We start from the raw sequence: 20018 nt of genomic DNA, 5'->3' as shown, positions 1-20018 counted from the left end.
AAACAATTAACCCTAACTAGGGTTAGGGTTAGGGTTAGGGTTAGGGTTAGGGTTAAAGCAAATTTAAAATGAAAAAAGCAAATAAAACGAAGGTATGGAGATTAAATACGCTTTACATCGCTTAATCAGCCAAAGGAGTAAATATAAACAACTGAATACTTGTCAGTGATTGGTTGAAATTATCGAAATAAGACAATTTTTTACATGAAATAAATTCGAATACAAAAATATTTTTCTGTTCTATAACACAAAATAGATAAGTATACGAAGTTTGAAAGTCTTTCGGTACCAAAAACACTACGTAAAAACATTAATGAAAAATGTGGCCCCCGTTTTAAAAAAGATCCAAGGAGGATTTAGATAATCCTATCAGGTGGTGCTATTAAGTTAGACATGACCTGGAACAACCTTTGGTCGAAACATATCTAAGTTTTATCTAAGTTTATATATATATATATATGTGTGTGTGTGTGTGTGTGTGTGTGTGTGTGTGTATAATGTGAGTGCGAGTATGTGTGTGTGTGCGTGCAATTGGATGCAGCTTTAACTTTTAATTTATATCTCTCGTTTCTGTAACTGGACTTCGGCCATGCTGGTGCACAGCCTAGAAGAGTTTAGTCAAACAAAGAGACCCCATTACATATTTTTCTTTAAACGTGCTGATTATTCTGTCAATCTCTATTGTTGATCCGCTAAGTTATGGGAACATAAACAAATGAACAGCGGTTGTCCAGTAGTGAGAAACACAAATAAAAAGGCATACACGCACATAGATATATACATGTACATATACGCACATAGATATATACATGTTTCCATCCACCAAGGCTTAGATCGGCCCGTGGTTATAGTAGAAGACACTTGCCCAAGGTGCCACGGTGCCATGGGACTGAACTGAGACCCAGGTGGTTAAGAAGCAAACATCTTGCCACTCATCCATGCCTGTATCTATTTGTAGATGTATACACACGCACGTGTAAATTTGTGTGTGTGTATAAATGTATGTGTGTGTGTGTGTGCGCGCGCGCGCGTATATGTGTGCGAATATTTCTGTGCGTGTGTATGTGTTCATACACACACATATGTATATGTCTGTCTATCTGTGTATATATGTGTTTGTTGTATGCATGTTTGTATGTATGTATGTATGTATGTATGCATGCATGTATGTATATGTACACATACACGTATATGAAACAAAAACATAGTGTAACTTGTTAAACGTTATCAGTCAACATTGCCATAGCAAACAGTTCATTATGATTGGCTCTTTAAATACAAACGTTCTCTTATCATTCGAAGAGAGTAGCTGTGTACGTGATTAATAAATTTGGTGGGTGTCTGTCTATTTTATTTAAAATATTTCCCAACTTCTTACAGGGGATATTTAACACGCTTTCCATACGGATTATGAATATTATCCATCTAACAACATTTCTTTCCTCTTCATTCGATGTTAACAATTACTCTTGTTACAGGAGACACATATTACAAGTACATGTTTTATCAACGCTGAAGGCCGGAAACAAAATCGACGTCGATGTTATTTAAGCTGTGAAACAACTTATTTTGTAACTTTCTTTTAAAAATAGAATAATGATAATTGTTCGGTATTATCATGAAGCTTGAATTACGTAGCAACTATGATTTCCCTTTTTTGTCCAATTATTATCAGCTTAAACTGGCGTTAACTTTATTGTATGGTAATGTGACGTAAAGACACCTTCCCTGTATATCCGGCTTATTGTTGAAGCGACATAATAAATTTGGAAGGAAACGCAAACACATCAGAGTGATTCAGAGAAAATGTCAAAGAAAGACGACCGGCGTTCGGAAATTTTACCCATGTTTTGTTGACAAATTAATGTAAGTAGTACTGATTTACATTTTATATGTTATTTCTAAATTATTTATTTCTGATCCGCAGTCCGTTTCCCTATCTGCTGATTCTTATTTATGTCATATGTCGTTGTCATATGTTCTCTGATTTCAATTTTTTTTTTAACGACGTTTAGTGTTAGTTCATTTTTATTAAACTAGTGTTAATATTACTTATTCATTCTTTCATTCATTCATTCATAGTCTAACACTTTATTCACTAGAGTTATTCGCGTTTGGTGAACAAAGTTTCGATGTCATTCTTTGAGATGATGTTGATTACATTCATTAAAGAAACGTTTGAGTCGAGAGTTCTAACATGTTACTCTTAATTCACATATACATTTACTCATTTTGTTCGTTTGTTACCATTTTAAAAATATTTGCTATATTAAAAATGATAGGCCAATGGTATGCGGGATCCGAGATGCCACCCTTCTTGGGTTTCATGTTTCCCAGAATTTGGGACAGATATCCTTAGAGCTCAAAAGAATATGACGCGAACCACACGGCACTCTAAGTTAACAGATACAGTGTCAATGTCTGTTGCTTTACCGGATCGGAGTAACTAAGGGGAGAATCATCAGTCGGACTTGATCATGTTGATGGTTAGGGCACCATACTGTGAAAATAGAAGACAACCAAACATATAAAATCGAGGTACACTTATGTACTTTTTACTTGATCACAAAGTGATCTACTCGAAATGTCATTCCTGAGTTCGCTAACATACCTTAACCCTTTAGCATTTAAACCGGCCATATCTGGCCCAAATAGTCTACCTGTGTTTGAGTTGTGTGTGTGTGTGTGTGTGTGTGTGTGTGTGTGTGTGTGTGTGTGTGTGTGTGTGTGTGTGTGTGTGTGTGTTCAAACTGTTGAGATACAACCACTCACTTTTACCCTATTATGTCATTCTAATAGTAAGCAATCGCATCATCGAAATCTCAAAGCTATGAGACAATGCATGATTAATTAAAATCAATGAGAATAAAAAAGCTTTACTTTTGACAAAATAATTTGAATGCTAAGGAATTCATCTCGTATTTTACTTTGTTTTTATTTTCTTTGTTACTTTATTCCAATTTTGCTTTATTCCAATTTCTTGGATGCTGTCGAACAAAAAAATACCGAATTCTAACAACACAATTTCTCTCTCTCTCTTTCCTTCTCTCTCTCTCACACACTCTCCCTCATTCTTATTTTCTCTCTCTCTCTCTCTGTATACATATATATATTGCGTGTGTGTATTCGCGTGTGCGTGTTTCTGTGTATGTATGTATACATGTATGTATGCATGTATGTATGCATGTATGAACGCACTTAAACATGCTTACATGCAGGCAGCTATCTGAACACATATGTATGTGTATATGCATGTATGTACATTCATTTTCTTGGTTTTAGTTTTCAAATTTCCCGCCAACGAAGAAAGAGCCAGTCTGTTGCCTATAAGCAAGTAAACATGACTCTTTCATTATAATGTGTACATCAACTGCAGCCTTGTATGTATGCATGTATATTTGGATGGATGGTTGGATGGATGGATGTAGGTAGGTAGGTAGGTAGGTATACAAGCATGTATGTATACATGCACACATGTACATCTGCGTGTACATACACATGCATAAGTAGAAATAGACATAGGTGTCATTGCAAATGTGGATCATAACATATGCTAAACATCTTGTTTTACATATTTTGGGAATGACGGATAGTTTGCAGCTGTAATCGCTTGATTCGACGTATTCTTCCCGATTTTGTGACATCCAGTTTTTTTAGATTGATACTGGGGTAATTAGTTACCTATTCAAGTGCTCCAATAATTACTAGTAGATACCTACTGTTATAGACCAGGTGGAATAACTGCAGATTTCTCATTAGTTCAGTGTAGATGTTTTCGTTTCCTGTAATTTTTAACATCAACTGTACCTAATTTATTTTCCCCTTCATCGTTGTCTGGTTTGTTATAATTGTAATGAATAGTTTCCTAGATTCTTAGCCAGGATTCGAAACGGAATCTACATTTTTCTACGAGTTCCTTTCCTGTTGTTCTCGGCTTTTGCACTTCGAAATTCATGAGAGCCAAATGTCACACTTAGGTTCTATTGTTTAAGCTAGTTTCTTTAGGTTAAATAGGGATTAGGTAGTGAGAGACTTCGACGCCTAACCGAAGAGCATCTGTTTCTCTCTCTTCATTTATGGATTGTCATCGAGCGACAATACAACTTTCACCCTATCTACTTGACAGCCCGGAAACTGTCTTATTCCAAGTATAACGATGATATACAGCAATTAAAATAAGAAGAAAAAATATTGCTAATTGAAATGGCCCTTTTTAGTTTCATTGTTCCAATGTAAGATACAAATAATTTGCCATTCTGTAGGTACGTAGCTTCATTTTTTGTTGACTGCCTGGTAACAGGCGGAAAAGGGAAAAAGAAAAATAGTAAGTGTAGGCAAGTAGTGAGTGTAGTCTCTCGAATAAGGTGCATCCTCGTCGGCGTAGAAAGAAAGAGGGAAGAGCTGAATTTGGCTACTGTGTTTATATGTTTGAAAACTGGATGTAATTGTTCTCGGCTTTCTCACTTCGATATTTATGAGAGTCAACTGTCACACTTAGCTGGCTCTCATGAATTTCGAAGTGCAAAAGCCGAGAATAATAGGAAAGTAATGAATTTATCCCTCTCGAACTGTATTTAACCCAAGAATGTTTACTTAAACACTAGTACCTAAGTCTGACAGTTGACTCTCATAAATATCGAAGTGCAAAAGCTGAGAACAATAGGAATGGAACTGGTAGAAAAATGTAGATTTGGTTTCGAATTCTGACTTACAATCTAGGAAGCTATTCATTGCATGCTTAAATGATATTGAAGCCTGGACAGAAACATGCCATTAGTATTCTGTCTATTATGCATTATTATGCCCTTCACATCACTATAGCTTCAGATATTTATATCCTCAGGATTATCGTTCCTATGAATTGCGTTGTATAATGTTCAAGTTACGACATCACTCTTCATATGTAGGAAGTATTGTGATGACATTTTCGGACGATTGCTTATGATGTTGTGATTTCTTCAATGTTAATTCCACAGTCTGCATTTATTGTTGTAACTGCTCTCTTCTTTCTATTGTGCTCTCTTTTCTTTATTGAGCTCTCCTATCTCTATTATTCTCTTGTCTCGATTGTGCGTCATTTTTTTTATGTGTGTTTTTGTTATTTCTTACTCGTACAGCGTAAAAGCTTATCTTTCAAAGTGAAAGTAAATATTCCAGTTACTAGTCCAAAATAAACTGCACTGTTTTCAATGTTGTTGTCACTCTCAATATAGCTATGCATGACATTTTGGTGATCTATACACATCTCTTTTGATGACCTGTTGCAATAGGGTTGTGCAACTTTACTAGGTGTATGATCCGGGTCATCATTCAGGAAATACTTTCTCTTTTCCAACTCCCATGATGTTATCTGCCTCATGTATGCAGATGTGGTCCGTGACAGAATTTCGACACTTGATGATTAGTAGATGTCGAAAGGATACAATGTGACATTCAAGAGCTGTTTGAATCGATGTTAAGCTTTTACTGCCTTAAAATATTTTTCGAAGTAGTCTATATCAGTGTTGATGTTGAAATATTTGGGATGAGTTATCAGTTTTCATGTCTTAACATCAATATCCTGGATCATGTCTAGCGTTCAGTTGAATAAACACAAATGATGGTATGCGTACTACTACAGCAAACATATTGTGAGTTTCTTAAAAACCATATTCCTTGTTAAATATCATAGGCGATATTTTCATTCATCTTAACACTATTTTCATTGACCTTAACAATTATCGAAGAAACTGACAGAAATGTTATTAGATGGGCTTGTAGTTCTCTCTAGTTTTACAACCATTTAAGAATATAATTATCCTGGCCAAATTCCATTCTTGTATCTTTTGAAAATGTCGTAACCAGACCAAAGTTTTTCTTCATATCATTCATATTCACGGCATATATTTTCGAAACCCTCACAAGGAAGCAATGTATGTATGTATGTATGTATGTATGTATGTATGTATGTATGTATGTACGTATGTATGTATGTATACGTAAATACACGTAAATATGTATAATATATTGTATTCTTTATTGTTTAACCAATTAAATTTTGTACAACTAGTGTTTTTGCTTTTCTTTCAAACCATATAATATATTCTTTTCACAGGACATTTTAACCAGGATTGAATAACGGATTACCAAAATTCTCAACAATGAATAATAGTTCAACAGATTATAGTTCAACAGAAACTGCGTCCAAAATCCTATGGGGGTTTTTCTCTCCGATCCTGTTATTTGTTGGAGTTACAGGAAACTGTCTTGTTATTACTATTTTAGTGTTCAAGCGCAAAGAGGTGGTAAATTCTTCAATAATTTTCAGAAGTGTATTAGCTGTAACTGACATGATTATACTGTGTACTGTTCTAACTAAATACTGGGCTCAATATGTAATAGATGTTGATATGCGTAGCGTTTCTAGTTTCGGGTGCCAGTTCAATTTATTTATTACTTATGTTAGTATGCAATATTCAGCTTGGATTATTGTCGTTATGACTATCCAACGTTGTCTTCTTATTCACAGACCTTTCACTTTTAAACGACTATGGACTACGAATGTATCAGTTATAGTACTTGTCTGTGTCTTTATTTTCCTAGCTTTGGTAGATTGTCATTACTTCTTCACGAATGAAGTACAGAAAAATAATTGTGTTTCAAAAAATGAAGAAATAGAACACTTCGAAGATTTTGTTTTTGTATTTATTGATTTGGCATTTTTGTGCCTGATTCCTTTCGTCTTCATGCTTGTAGGTAACATATATTTCATGTTAGTTATGAAAAGGCAAAGTAATTTTCGTAGATCACTCACCGAGGGCCAAAGAAATGCCAATACAGGCATCAATCAACGAACTGCCCGAATGACACGCCTTGTCATGAAACTCACATGGTTGTTCCTAGCAACGACCTTACCAATCTGTATTGAAATGATTGTCGATTCTGTTTACAAAACAGATAACGATTCCTTGGCAGCTTTAGACCTTGCAAAAACCATCTGCTATTTGATCCAACTGACTGGAATTTCACTAAATGTTTGCATTTACATCAACTGTGATAATAACTTTCGGCAGCAGTTAGGAGTCATGTTCAACTGCTACAGAAGAAAAGAGTAAGTATTTGAATTTTACTGTTTTTAGTTTGAGATATTTTCTAAACAAATATAAATTTACTACGCCAACCACAAAATAATATTTTAAGTTTACTCTGTAATTCTTCCATCAATACTTTGGCAAATACGGGGAACTAGTTCGCTGATAAGGTCACAATAAGCTCGAAACATTTCCAGCGTTGCTCCCTGTATTTGCTGGAATAATTAAAATAATATTAGCTATTGACTAACATTGATTTTTTCTCGTCGCAAAGCAATTTCTAGTTAACTTTTAACCATTATGTTAACATTCAATTAACCCGTTCGGAAAAAGGAAAAATTGCTCTGGTAATTATCAAAAATTGGATATTCAAAAATTTTAGAAAATGTTTCCTTTTTCCGAATGGATCAATTGAATGTTAGCATAATCAACATAACGAGCGTTGAAAAGTTAACTAGAAATTGCTGTGTGACGAGAAAAAAACTATATTAGTCAACAAGTAACGATAATTAAATTATTCCGGCAAATACGGGGAGTAACGCTGGAAATGTTTTTGACTTATTCTGACCTTATCAGTGAAGTAGATACCTCGCATACATATACATATACCTATATATATAAACATACATACATAAATATACATAAATATGTGTGAATACGCACATACAAACACACACACACACACACACACATGTATATGTATGTATATATATATATATATATATATATATATATATATATATATATATATATGTGTGTGTGTGTGTGTCTGTGAGTATATATAAGGTGGGTGAAAAGTAAGTAGGCATTAGAAATTGGTAATAAAATCCATATTCCTTTTATAAAATTATCGAAACAAATTATAAATGTTCTTTGTTACAAGGGAAAATGAAAGTAAATCTTCATATTTCAACGTAAGCACCTGTGGCGTCAACCAGTTTCCTCAAACGGCCAGTGCTGGAATGAACAACCTTCTGAAGGACGTCATCTGGGATATCATTGTGAACCTCCTGAATCCGTGTCTCCAAGGTTTTGCCTTATACACTCCTCTTTTGTGTAACCGCACAGGTAAAAATCACATGGAGTGAGGTCTGGACTTCTTGAAGTTCTGGACTTCTGAACTTCTGCGGTCACAGTCTTTAGGTTTTAGCTCCTGCACGTAATGGGATTTCCACAGACGAAAATTCAATTCTTTATGCATTGTATGTCGTTTTAGTCCACTTTCCCGAGCTACTTGACGTGTTGATTTTTGCGGGCCGCGATTAAACATTTCCTGCACTGTTACCACGTTTTCTGCCGATCGGGGTATGGTTGGATAGTCACTTCTTCTTGCATCGTTCACAGAGCCCGTGGTCATCAGCTTTGCATGACCCAAGTTGTCTCCGAACGTAGTGCTGCATGCTTACCTTTCCATGCACGCCACTATCTCTGAACCAAAACAATGGAATTCCACACTTCATAGCGTGCTGCTATCCTAGCTCGCTCCTGGACAGTCAAGCGACAGATCATTTAGAAAATAAGAAATAAGAAGTAAGATAAGAAAATAAGAAATCCTCATTAGTGTTGTCTGTTTAAAAAATGTTTTCGTCATGACTTTAGTGACACTAAGAATTCTATAAGCAATTTCTAATGCCCAGTTACTTTCCGCCCACCCTACATATGCAGCTGAACCACCGCATGCACACAGTGCTTGATATTATTTATATTATTATACTCATGTGCACATTACAAATTTCACATTGCACGACATTCTACATAGCTTTGAAATCCAACTGCTACGGTGAATGCACAACACACTGGCTTTCACATAAAATATTATTAGCAGCTATAGGAAATTTCATCCAGTTTAGTCTTAACATCTGTATTAAAAGAAGAGGGACTCTAGTTCATTAAGGCAATTTGTAAAGGTATTTACATAACTTAATACGTTCATGAATATTAGTAGAAATATAGTTTATTAATAATAATGTTTTTCCTTCCTCAATTGTTGTGACCTTGCTTAAGAAATTCTGAAAAATGCAATATCATTGTAATCACTGTATAAATTGAGGCTGCAAAAATTTCTCCATTGTTTTATACTTTCAATAATCTGGAAGATTTTCATCTGTTTCACTTTATTTATATTTCCTTATACATGTTGATTTATTTTTCTGCACAAGATATGCCGACCTCTAGTAATGTTGCAAAGTAGAGTGACATGCATGATAACGTTACATCTTGTTGTTCTGTAATACTTATCCTAAAGATGTTTTCCATTCTTGACTACTAATAGTGAAAAAAAAAGTGATAGCTGTAATAGAACTAATAGCAGTTGTAACATTTATACCAATAACAATAGAAAAGCATTAATCAATTGGAACGACATTAGAAATACTTCCATAATTTTTTATTTAGAAATTCAAATCTGCCGACGTTCATTTTCTTGTTTATTTATTGTTTGTTTAGTTTTGTTTGGTTTTACCTTGATTGTTTTATTGATTGATTGACTGATTGATTCATTGATTGATTGATTAATATTAACATTTAACACATTGCACACACACATAGCAAATTTCTCATTACAGCAAATTTTAGATTGTATTTTTGCAACTGTGATATTTTATGATATAAGTGAACCAGGGCTTCATTCTACTGGATTATGATTAAGGTACTCTATGTAGTGTATAAAAGAGGAACAGCATTTGAGTCCTCATGGATAATTCATTCGCCCTGAAAAAATTCTGTTACAATAAACACATTGTGAAACACTGTGTTTACAATGTTTACGATACTTAGTACTCATCTACTAAGTATAGACTTCCTAGTACATGAGTAAAGAATGCCGGTGTTCAGTTCACTGAATTCGGTGAATTCATCAAACACATTTCAAAGCATGATAATAGCTGAATAATATGTGCAACATGTCAGCAATTAGTCAGTAATGTGTAAATTAAGAGATAGCTTTATAATTATAAATATCTGCACAGCTGATAAGAGAGCATACGATTTAAGACACAGACCCCACACCTACCTCCGCACACATTCAAAACGAAAAGCTCTCTATATTAAGTATCCTTCAAAAACTCATTATTTAGGTTCATTAATAATATATATAGATATGGCTATGTGGTTAAGGAATTTGCTTCGGAAAAACACGGTTTCCAATTCAGTCCCACTACGTGGCTCTTAGGGTATATCTTTTTTGTTATATACCCTGACCAATCAGTGCTTTGTCAGCAAATTCCATATGTGGAATTTGGTTGGCGGAAACTGTGAAAGGATCAGTTGTGTGTGTGTGTGTGTGTGTGTGTGTGTGTGTGTGTGTGTGTGTGTGTGTGTGTGTGTGTGTGTGTGTGTGTGTGTGTGTGTGTGTGTGTGTGTGTGTGTGTGTGTGTGTGTGTGTTTGATATTGCATAAATAATTAATATACACACTCTAATGACACATATATAAGTGCCTATTTTCTTCTGACTCATAGATTCTTAGAAAATTGTGTGCGCGCTCGCGCTTGCTTTTGTCTCTTACCGCTTAGCAACTGTTGTTGGCTTGTTTACGTACACGTAGCCTGGAGGTTCGGCAAAAAGAGACTTTAGGATAAGTACGAGATTATAAAAACTAAATTTTTGAGTCGATTTGATTGACCAAACCCTTCAAGGCAGCGAAAGAGTTAATCAGAAGCAAAGAAAGGCACACAACGACAGAACACCTGATGCTAGCTAGGCGCAGATGAAACAACAGAAGAGGACAAATTCGAAAAAAAATGTGTTATGTTTTGATTAGTGGAGGCGCGTGGCTTAGTGGTTAGGGTGTCAGCATCATGATCGTAAGAATGTGGTTTCGATTCCTGGACCGGGCGATGCGTTGTGTTCTTGAGCAACGCACTTCATTTCACGTTGCTCCAGTCCACTCAGCTGGCAAAAATGAGTCACGCTGCGATGGACTGGCGTCCCGTCCAGCTGGGGAACATATACGCTATTCAAACCGGGAAACTGGGCCCATGAGCCTGGCGAGGTTTTAAAAGGGCGCATTTATTTATTTATTATGTTTTGATTAGTTAATGTCATTGCAGAGTTAAATTTACGTTACGTTGATTAAAACGTCTGTTAAAATGTATCTGTTTCTTCTAAAAAAAAAAATACTCCACTGTATCTAGAAGTGAACTTGCCAAAAAAGTCACAAGTTAACACATCGATAATTTACTGACTTGAATGATGAAACTTTTGCTACTGAAACGCCATATTTACCGTTTGAACAGAGAAAGAAAATTGGAACACATTTGCCGTTGATTAAATTTATTTATTGAATATAAACGTTGAGAGCTGTTTCCAAATGTTTGTGACAGTCTGAGACTATTGTTAACATTTCCAGCTACGGTAGCTGTAGCAGAATCTTTTAGAAAACTCAAACATCGAAAACTCTGCCATGTTAAAACCTGATTTGTTAACTTAGTGATATTTAACTTTTGATTCAAGCTTTGTCAGAGAAGTTGGTTTTGATAATTTTATACAAAATGTTCGTAGATAACGGGCCAGAGAAATTCATTTCTTTCACTGAATAGCTTTATCGTTGCTTTGTTATATTGTTATCAGGTCATGCTAGTGCACAGAAAATATAGCATTTACGAAAGTTTACTGGTGGTCATAATACAGATAACCTCAGATGTTTTAACATGTTAGTCGTGTTTTCGTAATCATAAACCAAAATCTGTCTTTATTGGTATTTATTATAACCATATTTTCTGCAAAAAATTATTAATCAAAGAACCCAAAATTGAGTATTTAAGATTCATTTGGGCCTTAGACATCAATTTTGAGAATGTCACAACCCGCGGGGCTCTAAAGCAGTCTTGTTCCGCAATGCAATATTTCTCTCTGATGCCCTGCATATCTTAGTTCTGTCTCACATGAAACAAGATCTTGCCCAACCTGCTAATTCAGACGTAGGAATCAGCAGACTACAAGTATCAAATGATCTACTCATGGAAGTAGAATACATTGACTGAGATCCTGTATCAGTTTTCTATTTTACAAATGTTTGTTTGGGTTATGATAAACATTTTTATAAAGCTTTATCTACATGTTTGCGGAGGCGCAATGGCCCAGTGGTTAGGGCAGCGGACTAGCGGTCATAGGATCGCGGTTTCGATTCCCAGACCGGGCGTTGTGAGTGTTTATTGAGCGAAAACACCTAAAGCTCCATGAGGCTCCGGCAGGGGTGGGGGTGATCCCTGCTCTACTCTTTCACCACAACTTTCTCTCACTCTTACTTCCTGTTTCTGTTGTGCCTGTAATTCAAAGGGTCAGCCTTGTCACACTGTGTCACGCTGAATGTCCCCGAGAACTACGTTAAGGGTACACGTGTCTGTGGAGTGCTCAGCCACTTGCACGTTAATTTCACTAGCAGGCTGTTCCGTTGATCGGATCAACTGGAACCCTCGACGTCGTAAGGGACGGAATGCCAACAACAACAATCGACATGTTTATGTACAATATATGCCTAATAATTTGTAATACAATTTAGGAAATACAACACTCGTAATACAATTTAGGAAATCTTCATTGTTTACTTTGTTAGATTTTCGAAAATTTGACATAATTTTCCATTGTAGCCGATTCTATGGCACCTCCTACAAACCATACTGGGAAAATCTTTTTGCGGCCACATTGCGCAGCAATTTCCTTTCATGATAAGTGAACGGTAGCTTATTAGTATATTGTAAATTACACGTGTTTGAAATAACCAGAATATTTGTCGTTGACCCGCAGTCCTATTTAGCTCTTGTAGGCCATCTTGTTTATTTTCTTTGGATCTCCTTATCGTTCTCCAGAGATAAGAGTGACTTTGTGCTGGCTGAATATCTTTATCTAGTATACACGTGAAGGCACGTGGCTTGGCGGTTATGGTATTCAGCTCGCAATCGTAAGGTTGTGAGTTTGATTACCAGCCGTGCATTATGTCCTTGAGCAAGACACTTTATTTCCCGCTGCTCCAGTTCATTCAGCAGACAAAAATGAGTGGTACCTGAAATTCAAAAGGCCAGCCTTGTCACATTCTGTGTAACGCTGAATCTCACTGAGAACTACGTGAAGGGTGCACGTGTCTGTGGAGTGCTCGGCCACTTTCACGTTAATTTCACAAGCAGACTGTTCTGCCAATCGGATCAACTGGAACCCTCGTCATTGCAACTGACGGAGTATCAGAATACACTGATTACATTCACTGGTGAACTTTTTCTTTGAATCTTTGAATACAAATAATTGTATTTCGACTCATTTTGTTTGAGACATGACTGGCAGTTCTTGACTAAAAAGCATAATTTTGATACGAATGGTTCTATGGAATACTGATTTTTTTGTTTTATTGTTGAGTTTTAATCTATTTAACACAGTATTTAGCTTGGGTTGAACAGACATTAAATCAGTCGCAGTGTGATTTATGTAACTTTCGACTATATTTGTTACATCCCACATTACAGAACTGCTTTGCTTTTTCACCTGTCCAATTAAATACCTTTTTAGTGGGAGTTGTGGATTTCTCTTTATTCATTAGAGTACCGTCCAAAATCAATTCAATATGTTGCAGGATTTGCTTCCATAGAATTTTTTTAATTCGTTTTCATGTATTCTAAGTCATTCCACACACAATTTTATAAGAAGGTAGGAGCATATCTAGTTCTGTTTCATTTCATGTTGATACTTTTTACTGCGAGTAAGATATAAGAGTTTATCTCTCCCTGGAACTGTATGAAGTTGGCCTTCAAATAGCCAACGAGACACTAGACGTTTTGAGAGACGAAAGAAAAGATAAAGAGCAGATTTATGAAGAGGTAGGCTTCGATAGTGTGAAACATGTACACATTGTGAAACGTACCTAATAGACTCTCAGAGTCTATAAACAGTTATAACTTAGCTTCCATGAAAACGTCGGCTTTTTCTTACCCAATCTAAGTTGCTTACGGGCATCTATAGAACTGAACATTTTGAATACATGTTTACGGGGTAAACAAGCTAAAGGTAATGAAGTTAGTGCATCCCTGATCTGCACAGATAATGGCCATGTATAGAGTATGTTTACCATAGATTTAATATGGCATGCGGTGGCCCCATCTTAGTCTTTAGCATTTTTCAATTTCTATCGTTGTCTGTCCTTTTTTTTCTTGTAACCTCTTTCATTGTAGCTTCTATTTTGTATTTGTTGACTTCCTTGAGAACAGAAAACCGTTTTGTTTTTCTTATATTCGTGTTTTGTTTTCTATTATTCTTCACGAGATAGTTTTGTGATGTAATAGTAGATATTATTATTAATATTGGTTTCAAATTTTGGCAAAAGGCCAGCAATTTTGAGAAGGTGAGGGCAAGTCGATTCCATCGACCCCAGTGCACAACTGGTACTTATTTCATCGATGCCCTAAAGGATGAAAGGCAAAGTAGACCTCAATATTGGAAAGGCGACGAAGGTGGAGAGCTGGCAGAATTGTTAATACACCGAGAAAAATGCTTAGCTGTATTTCGTCTCTCTTTACGTTCGTAGTTGATTGGAACTTGGTAATTAGAACTTACTGCGATATTTCCAGTATTTTTGTTTTGTAGTGCTGTGTTTTCTGTATGTACAACTTGAGACGGTACTTTGGGTACTTCGAACTCACTTTTATTGGAGCCCTTGGTTCTCTATGGATCATAGGTTATCAATATCGTTCTCCACTGTTCTCGACTCTGGTTTGACTTTTCCCCTGTTAGGTTTTGTTAGTTTTGAATTGCCATCCCTGCTTCTGTGACTCTGCATTTTTCTAAGTAGGTGTATTGGCCTTTCGCAAACCTATTCTTAAATCTGGTTGGTTTCACGAGCCGGCTGTTCCGTTGATCAGATCACCTGGAACCCTCATCGTCGTAACCGACGGAGTCCCAGTTTATGTATGGTTGCGAATGTTGTGGAGGAGTTGTATGTAGCTCATAATGTTTTTGGCTCCCGAATGTTTAATCTCTTGAGTGAAAAGGTTAGTTGTACTTGATGTTCTCCGATATTACTGGTTAGAAGAGACACGGTGGATTTGATAGAGAAAATGAATGTAGTACGAGGATATGAGATTAAGGGTTGTGTAGAAAGCTGTGTGTACACTTTGTGAAGGTTTAGATATGTCGTGTAGGTACAAATCTAAAAGATCGGGTGAGAAGTGGGATCTTATGTACTCCAAAGAGGACTTTGCAAGTTCTGAATGTGTTTTTTTGAGTGCCTTTAGAGGAGCTTTCTCTGTTGCAAGAAGACATGCCACATTTCCGGTTTGCGTATAACATTCTCCCTTTCTCTCACAGTTCTCTGAGGCCTTGCAAAAATTAAGGGATTTTGGGCGTTCCTTGACTAAGCGGGAAATAAACTAAAAGACATTTTTATAATTCATTATTCATTTTATCTCTGGCTTTATGACAGAAATTCCTTTTTATGTGGATATTGCTGTGGTTATTTTTATTGCTACGGTTGCTGTTGTTGTTGGTGGTAGTGTTTAGAACAGTAGGGATAATTTAAGGAAATGTGGCTGCTATTTCTAGAAAGTCGAGGGACACATAAAACCTCTGCGCGGTTCAACTATGGGCACGAGGTTTGAAATTTCGACATAGCTGTGGTAATTACGTTGAGAACTGATTCCTACAACAGCATTAAGCATAGTGGTGTAGCTGGGGATAGAAGAGGAGAGCCGTAGGATGGTCTACTCCGGGGGTTGATTTTATGGGGATAACACTATTGGGTTTCTTGTCTAAGCTTTGGGGCCTGAGTGGGGTCAGCAACTTAAAGGTTGCCACGCCACTGAGTAATAAAGATGTGATTCGGAGGAGACAAAAAAAAAATATGTAAATCTTTCATTACCACCAGTTAACGTCAAGATTAACAGCAGCATACTTATCTGAATAATGTATTTGATCGATCCAAAAATATTGCGTGTTTCGCTTTTTAAACTCGCTGCTAATTTTGGAATAATCTTTCCTGTAACTATGTTTGTGTAATATACAACTGGGAAGTATATATTTCTGTCTATTGATTTATATTGTAGCAGGGATTCGAAACCGAACTGCTAGTTAACCTATCAAATATCACGCCCGAACCACAATAGATTCATATGATCAGTTTATTTAGCAACCAATCAGCGTAAAGCCATCGCATGATTCAATCTTCTAGAATCTTCTTGTACCCCCATAAAACGCCACTTTTAGCGGTAATTAATTGCAGAATGCTAAGGCAGCTAAGCATTATGGATACATCTCCGATCAAGATACTGGCACCTCCTTGACTACGTCCCAGTGCGCCAACGAGACCAGTCTGACGTCATGCACACCAGAGTAATGCCTAGCGCAGAATGCCACACTGACCTGGTCCGTTGCAAACTCAAACCCCACTTCAAGTCCAAACCAACAAAAAAGACAGGATCGGCCAACAACAAGGAAACTCAAAACTAGCAGTCTGCAGTTAAACGAAGTGAAAGTAAACTTCCAGGTGGGACTACAGGCAAAGCTTGATAAATCCAATTGCCTATCAGATCCCTCTCCAGAAATCCTATGGGAACAACTGAAAACCGCCACCCTTCAGACCTCTTCAGACCTCCTTCGGTTTACGAAGAAAAAGAACAAGGATTGGTTTGACGAAAACGATGTACTGATCCTGGAATTATTAAAGAAGATGGGGTCTGCCCACCAAGCACACTTGGCACAACTGTCCTACCCAGAGGAGAAAGCGGCCTTTCGCCAAGCCTGCAGCTTTCTGCAACGCAAACTCCACGAAGTTCAGAATGGGTGATGGGCCAACCTCGCACGGAGAACACAGGTGTGCGCTGATTCTGGTGACTACAGCGGGTTCTACGAAGCTCTCAAGGCAGTTTACGGCCCAAAACATCAAGTCCGGAGTCCTCTACGCAGCTCCGAAGGCTAGGCGCGTCTCACCGACACAGCATCCATCCTCAACCGCTGGTCTGAATACTTTCATGCCCTCTTAGTGCAACCCGTGTTGTCCAGGAAAACGCAATCCTCCACATCCAGCAGCAACCAGTCAGAGTGGAACTAGATGAAACTCCATTCCTGGAAAAGACCACAGTTGCCATTGGATGGCTGAAGAGTAGAAGGGCAGTAGGAGTCGATGGGATACTACCAGAGATACAGAAGCATGGGGATCCTGTCATACATGCTAAACTCCACGAGGTCCTCGTTGCATGCTGGGAACAGGGCAAGCTGCCACAAAATCTCCGCGATTTTATCATCATTACACTGTACAAAAACAAAGGGGAAAAGTCAGACTGCTCAAACTACCGGGAGATCACCCTGCTATCCACTGCAGGAAAAGTTCTGGTAAGATTATTCCTCAACAGACTTGTTCTGTCTATCGCCGAAAATCATCTTCCAGAAAGCCAATGTGGTTTCAGGGCCAACAAGAGCACAACAGATATAGTTTTCGTTCTCAGACAGCTCCAAGAAAAGTGCCGGGAGTAAAACAAATCATTTTATGTAACGTTTGTCGATATGACGAAAGCATTCAACACTGTGAGCAGGAAAGGTCTGTGGCAAATCCTAAACCGATTTGGCTGTCCCCCAAAATTCCTAATCATGATCATCCAGCTTCACAAAGACCAACAACGACAAGTCCGCCTGAATAGCGATATATCACAGCCATTCCCCATTAACAACAGCGTGAAGCAAGGCTGTGTCCTGGCACCAACTCTCTTCAACTTGATGCTCAAGCAGGCCACTGTAGACCTCGACGCTGAAGACGGTGTCTACATCAGGTACCGTCTGGATGCAATCATTTCAACCTCCGGCACCTACAGGCCCAGACCAAGACTCAAGAGCAACTGATCCTGAACCTCCTCTTTGCGGATAATGCTGCGCTTGTCGCACACACAGAAAGAGCCCTGCAGCACATCAGATCCTACTTTGCAGAGGCCGCCTAGCTCTTCAGGCTGGAAGTGAGCTTGAAAAAGACTGAAGTCCTACACCAACCAGCTCCTCAGGAAGAGTACATCACGCCCCACAACACCATTGCTGAAACAGAACTGAAGTCGATACAGTAGTTCACTTATCTTGGATGTACCATTTCATCAGATGCGAGTTTCTACAAAGAAATTGACAACAGACTTGCAAAGGCAAACAAAGCATTTGGCAGACTGTACAAACGTGTGTGGAACAACAAACATTTTAAGATCAGCACAAAAGTCAGCGTCTACAGGGCCGTCGTCCTCACGACGCTCCTATATGGCTCTGAGTTCTGGGTCCCCTACTGCTGTCATTTCAGACTCCTTAAACGTTTTCACTAATGCTGCTTCTGTACCATCCTCAACATTTACTGGAGCGACTACATCACCAACACTGAGGTCCTCGAGCGAGCAAAGGTCACCAGCCTTGAAGCCATTTTACTTGAGACACAACTGCGTTAGGCAGGGCATGTTGGCAGGAAGAAAGATCACCGCCTATCCAAGATCATCATGTACGGTGAGCTCACCACTCACCACCGCAACAGCGGGGCACCAAGGAAGCATTACAAGGACTGCCTGAAGCCGTCCCTTAGCGTTTGCGACATTGATTATTATGAGTGGTCCACTCTAATTGCTGACCGCGTCGCTTGTTGACATACCATCAGCGATGTCACAAAAGTCTTCAACAACAGATATGACGTCATCATCACTAGTTCCCAGCCAAGTGTTTCTTCATGGGACCTAATCAGGAGAATGGAGAAGATAATCAGCCAGTTCAGAGCCAGAGTCGCGCACAGCAGCCATTGAAACCAAGGATGTGTACGCTGAAACATTATCCTGATGAAACAAGACCCCTTTCGTCAGTTTTCCTGAGCGTTTGATCTTGGTAGCTTTTCGTAACTGTTTCAAGTTAGCATAGTACTCTCCATTGTTGGTGTAGATAGTCAATAAACACAATGCTTTTTCCATCCCAAAAGACTGAGACCATCACATTCCCTGCAGATGAAACGATGTTATCCTTCTTTGGAACAGGTGAGGAGGAGTGTTGCCATTGTATAGCTTGCCTTTTTGTCTCTAGTTCAAAGTGAAGAATCCAACACTCATCATGACTTAAGGAAACGTTCAAGGAAACTAGCTGGATCTGCTGTGAACAATGTCAGACTTTCCGTGATGTAATCAGCTTGGTGCGCTTTTGGTCAGGTGTCAGAAGACATGGCACCTACCGAGCAGACACCTTCGTCGTACCAAGTTCATTGTACAGAATATTCTCAAATTTCTCACGGGATATGCTAATAGCATTAGCTATTTGATTTATACTCAATAGTCTGTCAGCCATTCCCCGTGTGGTGAACACAATCAATGTTTTTCCTCGGTGTTGGCAGTTACAGGACGTCCAGACCTTCGGTCATCTTCTGGACTCTCCTTTCCCCTCCTAAATTCAACTGGCCACTGTTGGTGAAGCTGGAGTGTCATTCCCTAATGTAGCAACTTTGTGAGCATGAATGTCCTTGGGGGCCAAACCCTTTTTCTGCGGGTACTTGATAGCACCACGATGCCATATTTTGTCAACTTTCAAGAGAAGTCGCAACTAGTTGCATTTGAAGTCTTCTTAGAACAGTCAGGTGCAAGGGCCCGGGAACAGGGGGTGCAGCGGGTGCACTCGCACCCCCTAGAATTTTCAGGGGGTGCAAGATCAAAATTTGCACCCCCTACATAATCTTACCAGTTGCAGAAAAAAAGTGTCTAAAATCTATCGGTATAAAATGCTGAAGTTCGATCTCGTTTCAAAACAAAGAAAAAAATAAATATATAAATAAATAAAAGTGATGAAGCTAGCATAAAATTCCCTAGGGAGTTCTGAAGGCAAGTAGCTTCAAAATACAAAAAAGTAAGTGACAATAACAACAGTAGCAGCAACAATAACAACAACAAAACCAGCATGTATGGTTAATTTTGAATATATAGCATTACTTGAATTATTGAAGACAGCTCCCACCCAGTTTCTGCTTGTCAATACTTCT

The 20018-nt window shown here is 38.0% G+C and overlaps 1 protein-coding gene across 2 annotated transcripts in view; it reads left to right on the top strand.

Annotated features, from left to right (window-relative positions):
- Positions 1 to 1292: 1292 nt before the first annotated feature.
- The window catches only part of LOC106876063 (apelin receptor), a 35660-nt gene continuing 16934 nt past the window's right edge, over positions 1293 to 20018 (top strand). The window contains exons 1-2 of one of the 2 annotated variants that reach the window (XM_014924467.2): positions 1293 to 1866; positions 6095 to 7090. In XM_014924467.2, coding sequence (XP_014779953.1) covers positions 6141 to 7090 — 950 coding nt within the window. In that variant the 5' untranslated portion in view covers positions 1293 to 1866; positions 6095 to 6140. Of the gene's footprint in view, positions 1867 to 5411; positions 5631 to 6094; positions 7091 to 20018 lie in introns of those variants that run through there. The other variant, XM_052969832.1, reaches the window with a different exon arrangement.

Source organism: Octopus bimaculoides, chromosome 7, assembly GCF_001194135.2.
Source record: "Octopus bimaculoides isolate UCB-OBI-ISO-001 chromosome 7, ASM119413v2, whole genome shotgun sequence".
NCBI classification, from domain to species: Eukaryota; Metazoa; Mollusca; class Cephalopoda; order Octopoda; family Octopodidae; genus Octopus; species Octopus bimaculoides.
Note: the sequence above shows the minus strand (reverse complement) of the source record. Positions and strands in the feature narration are given on the sequence as shown.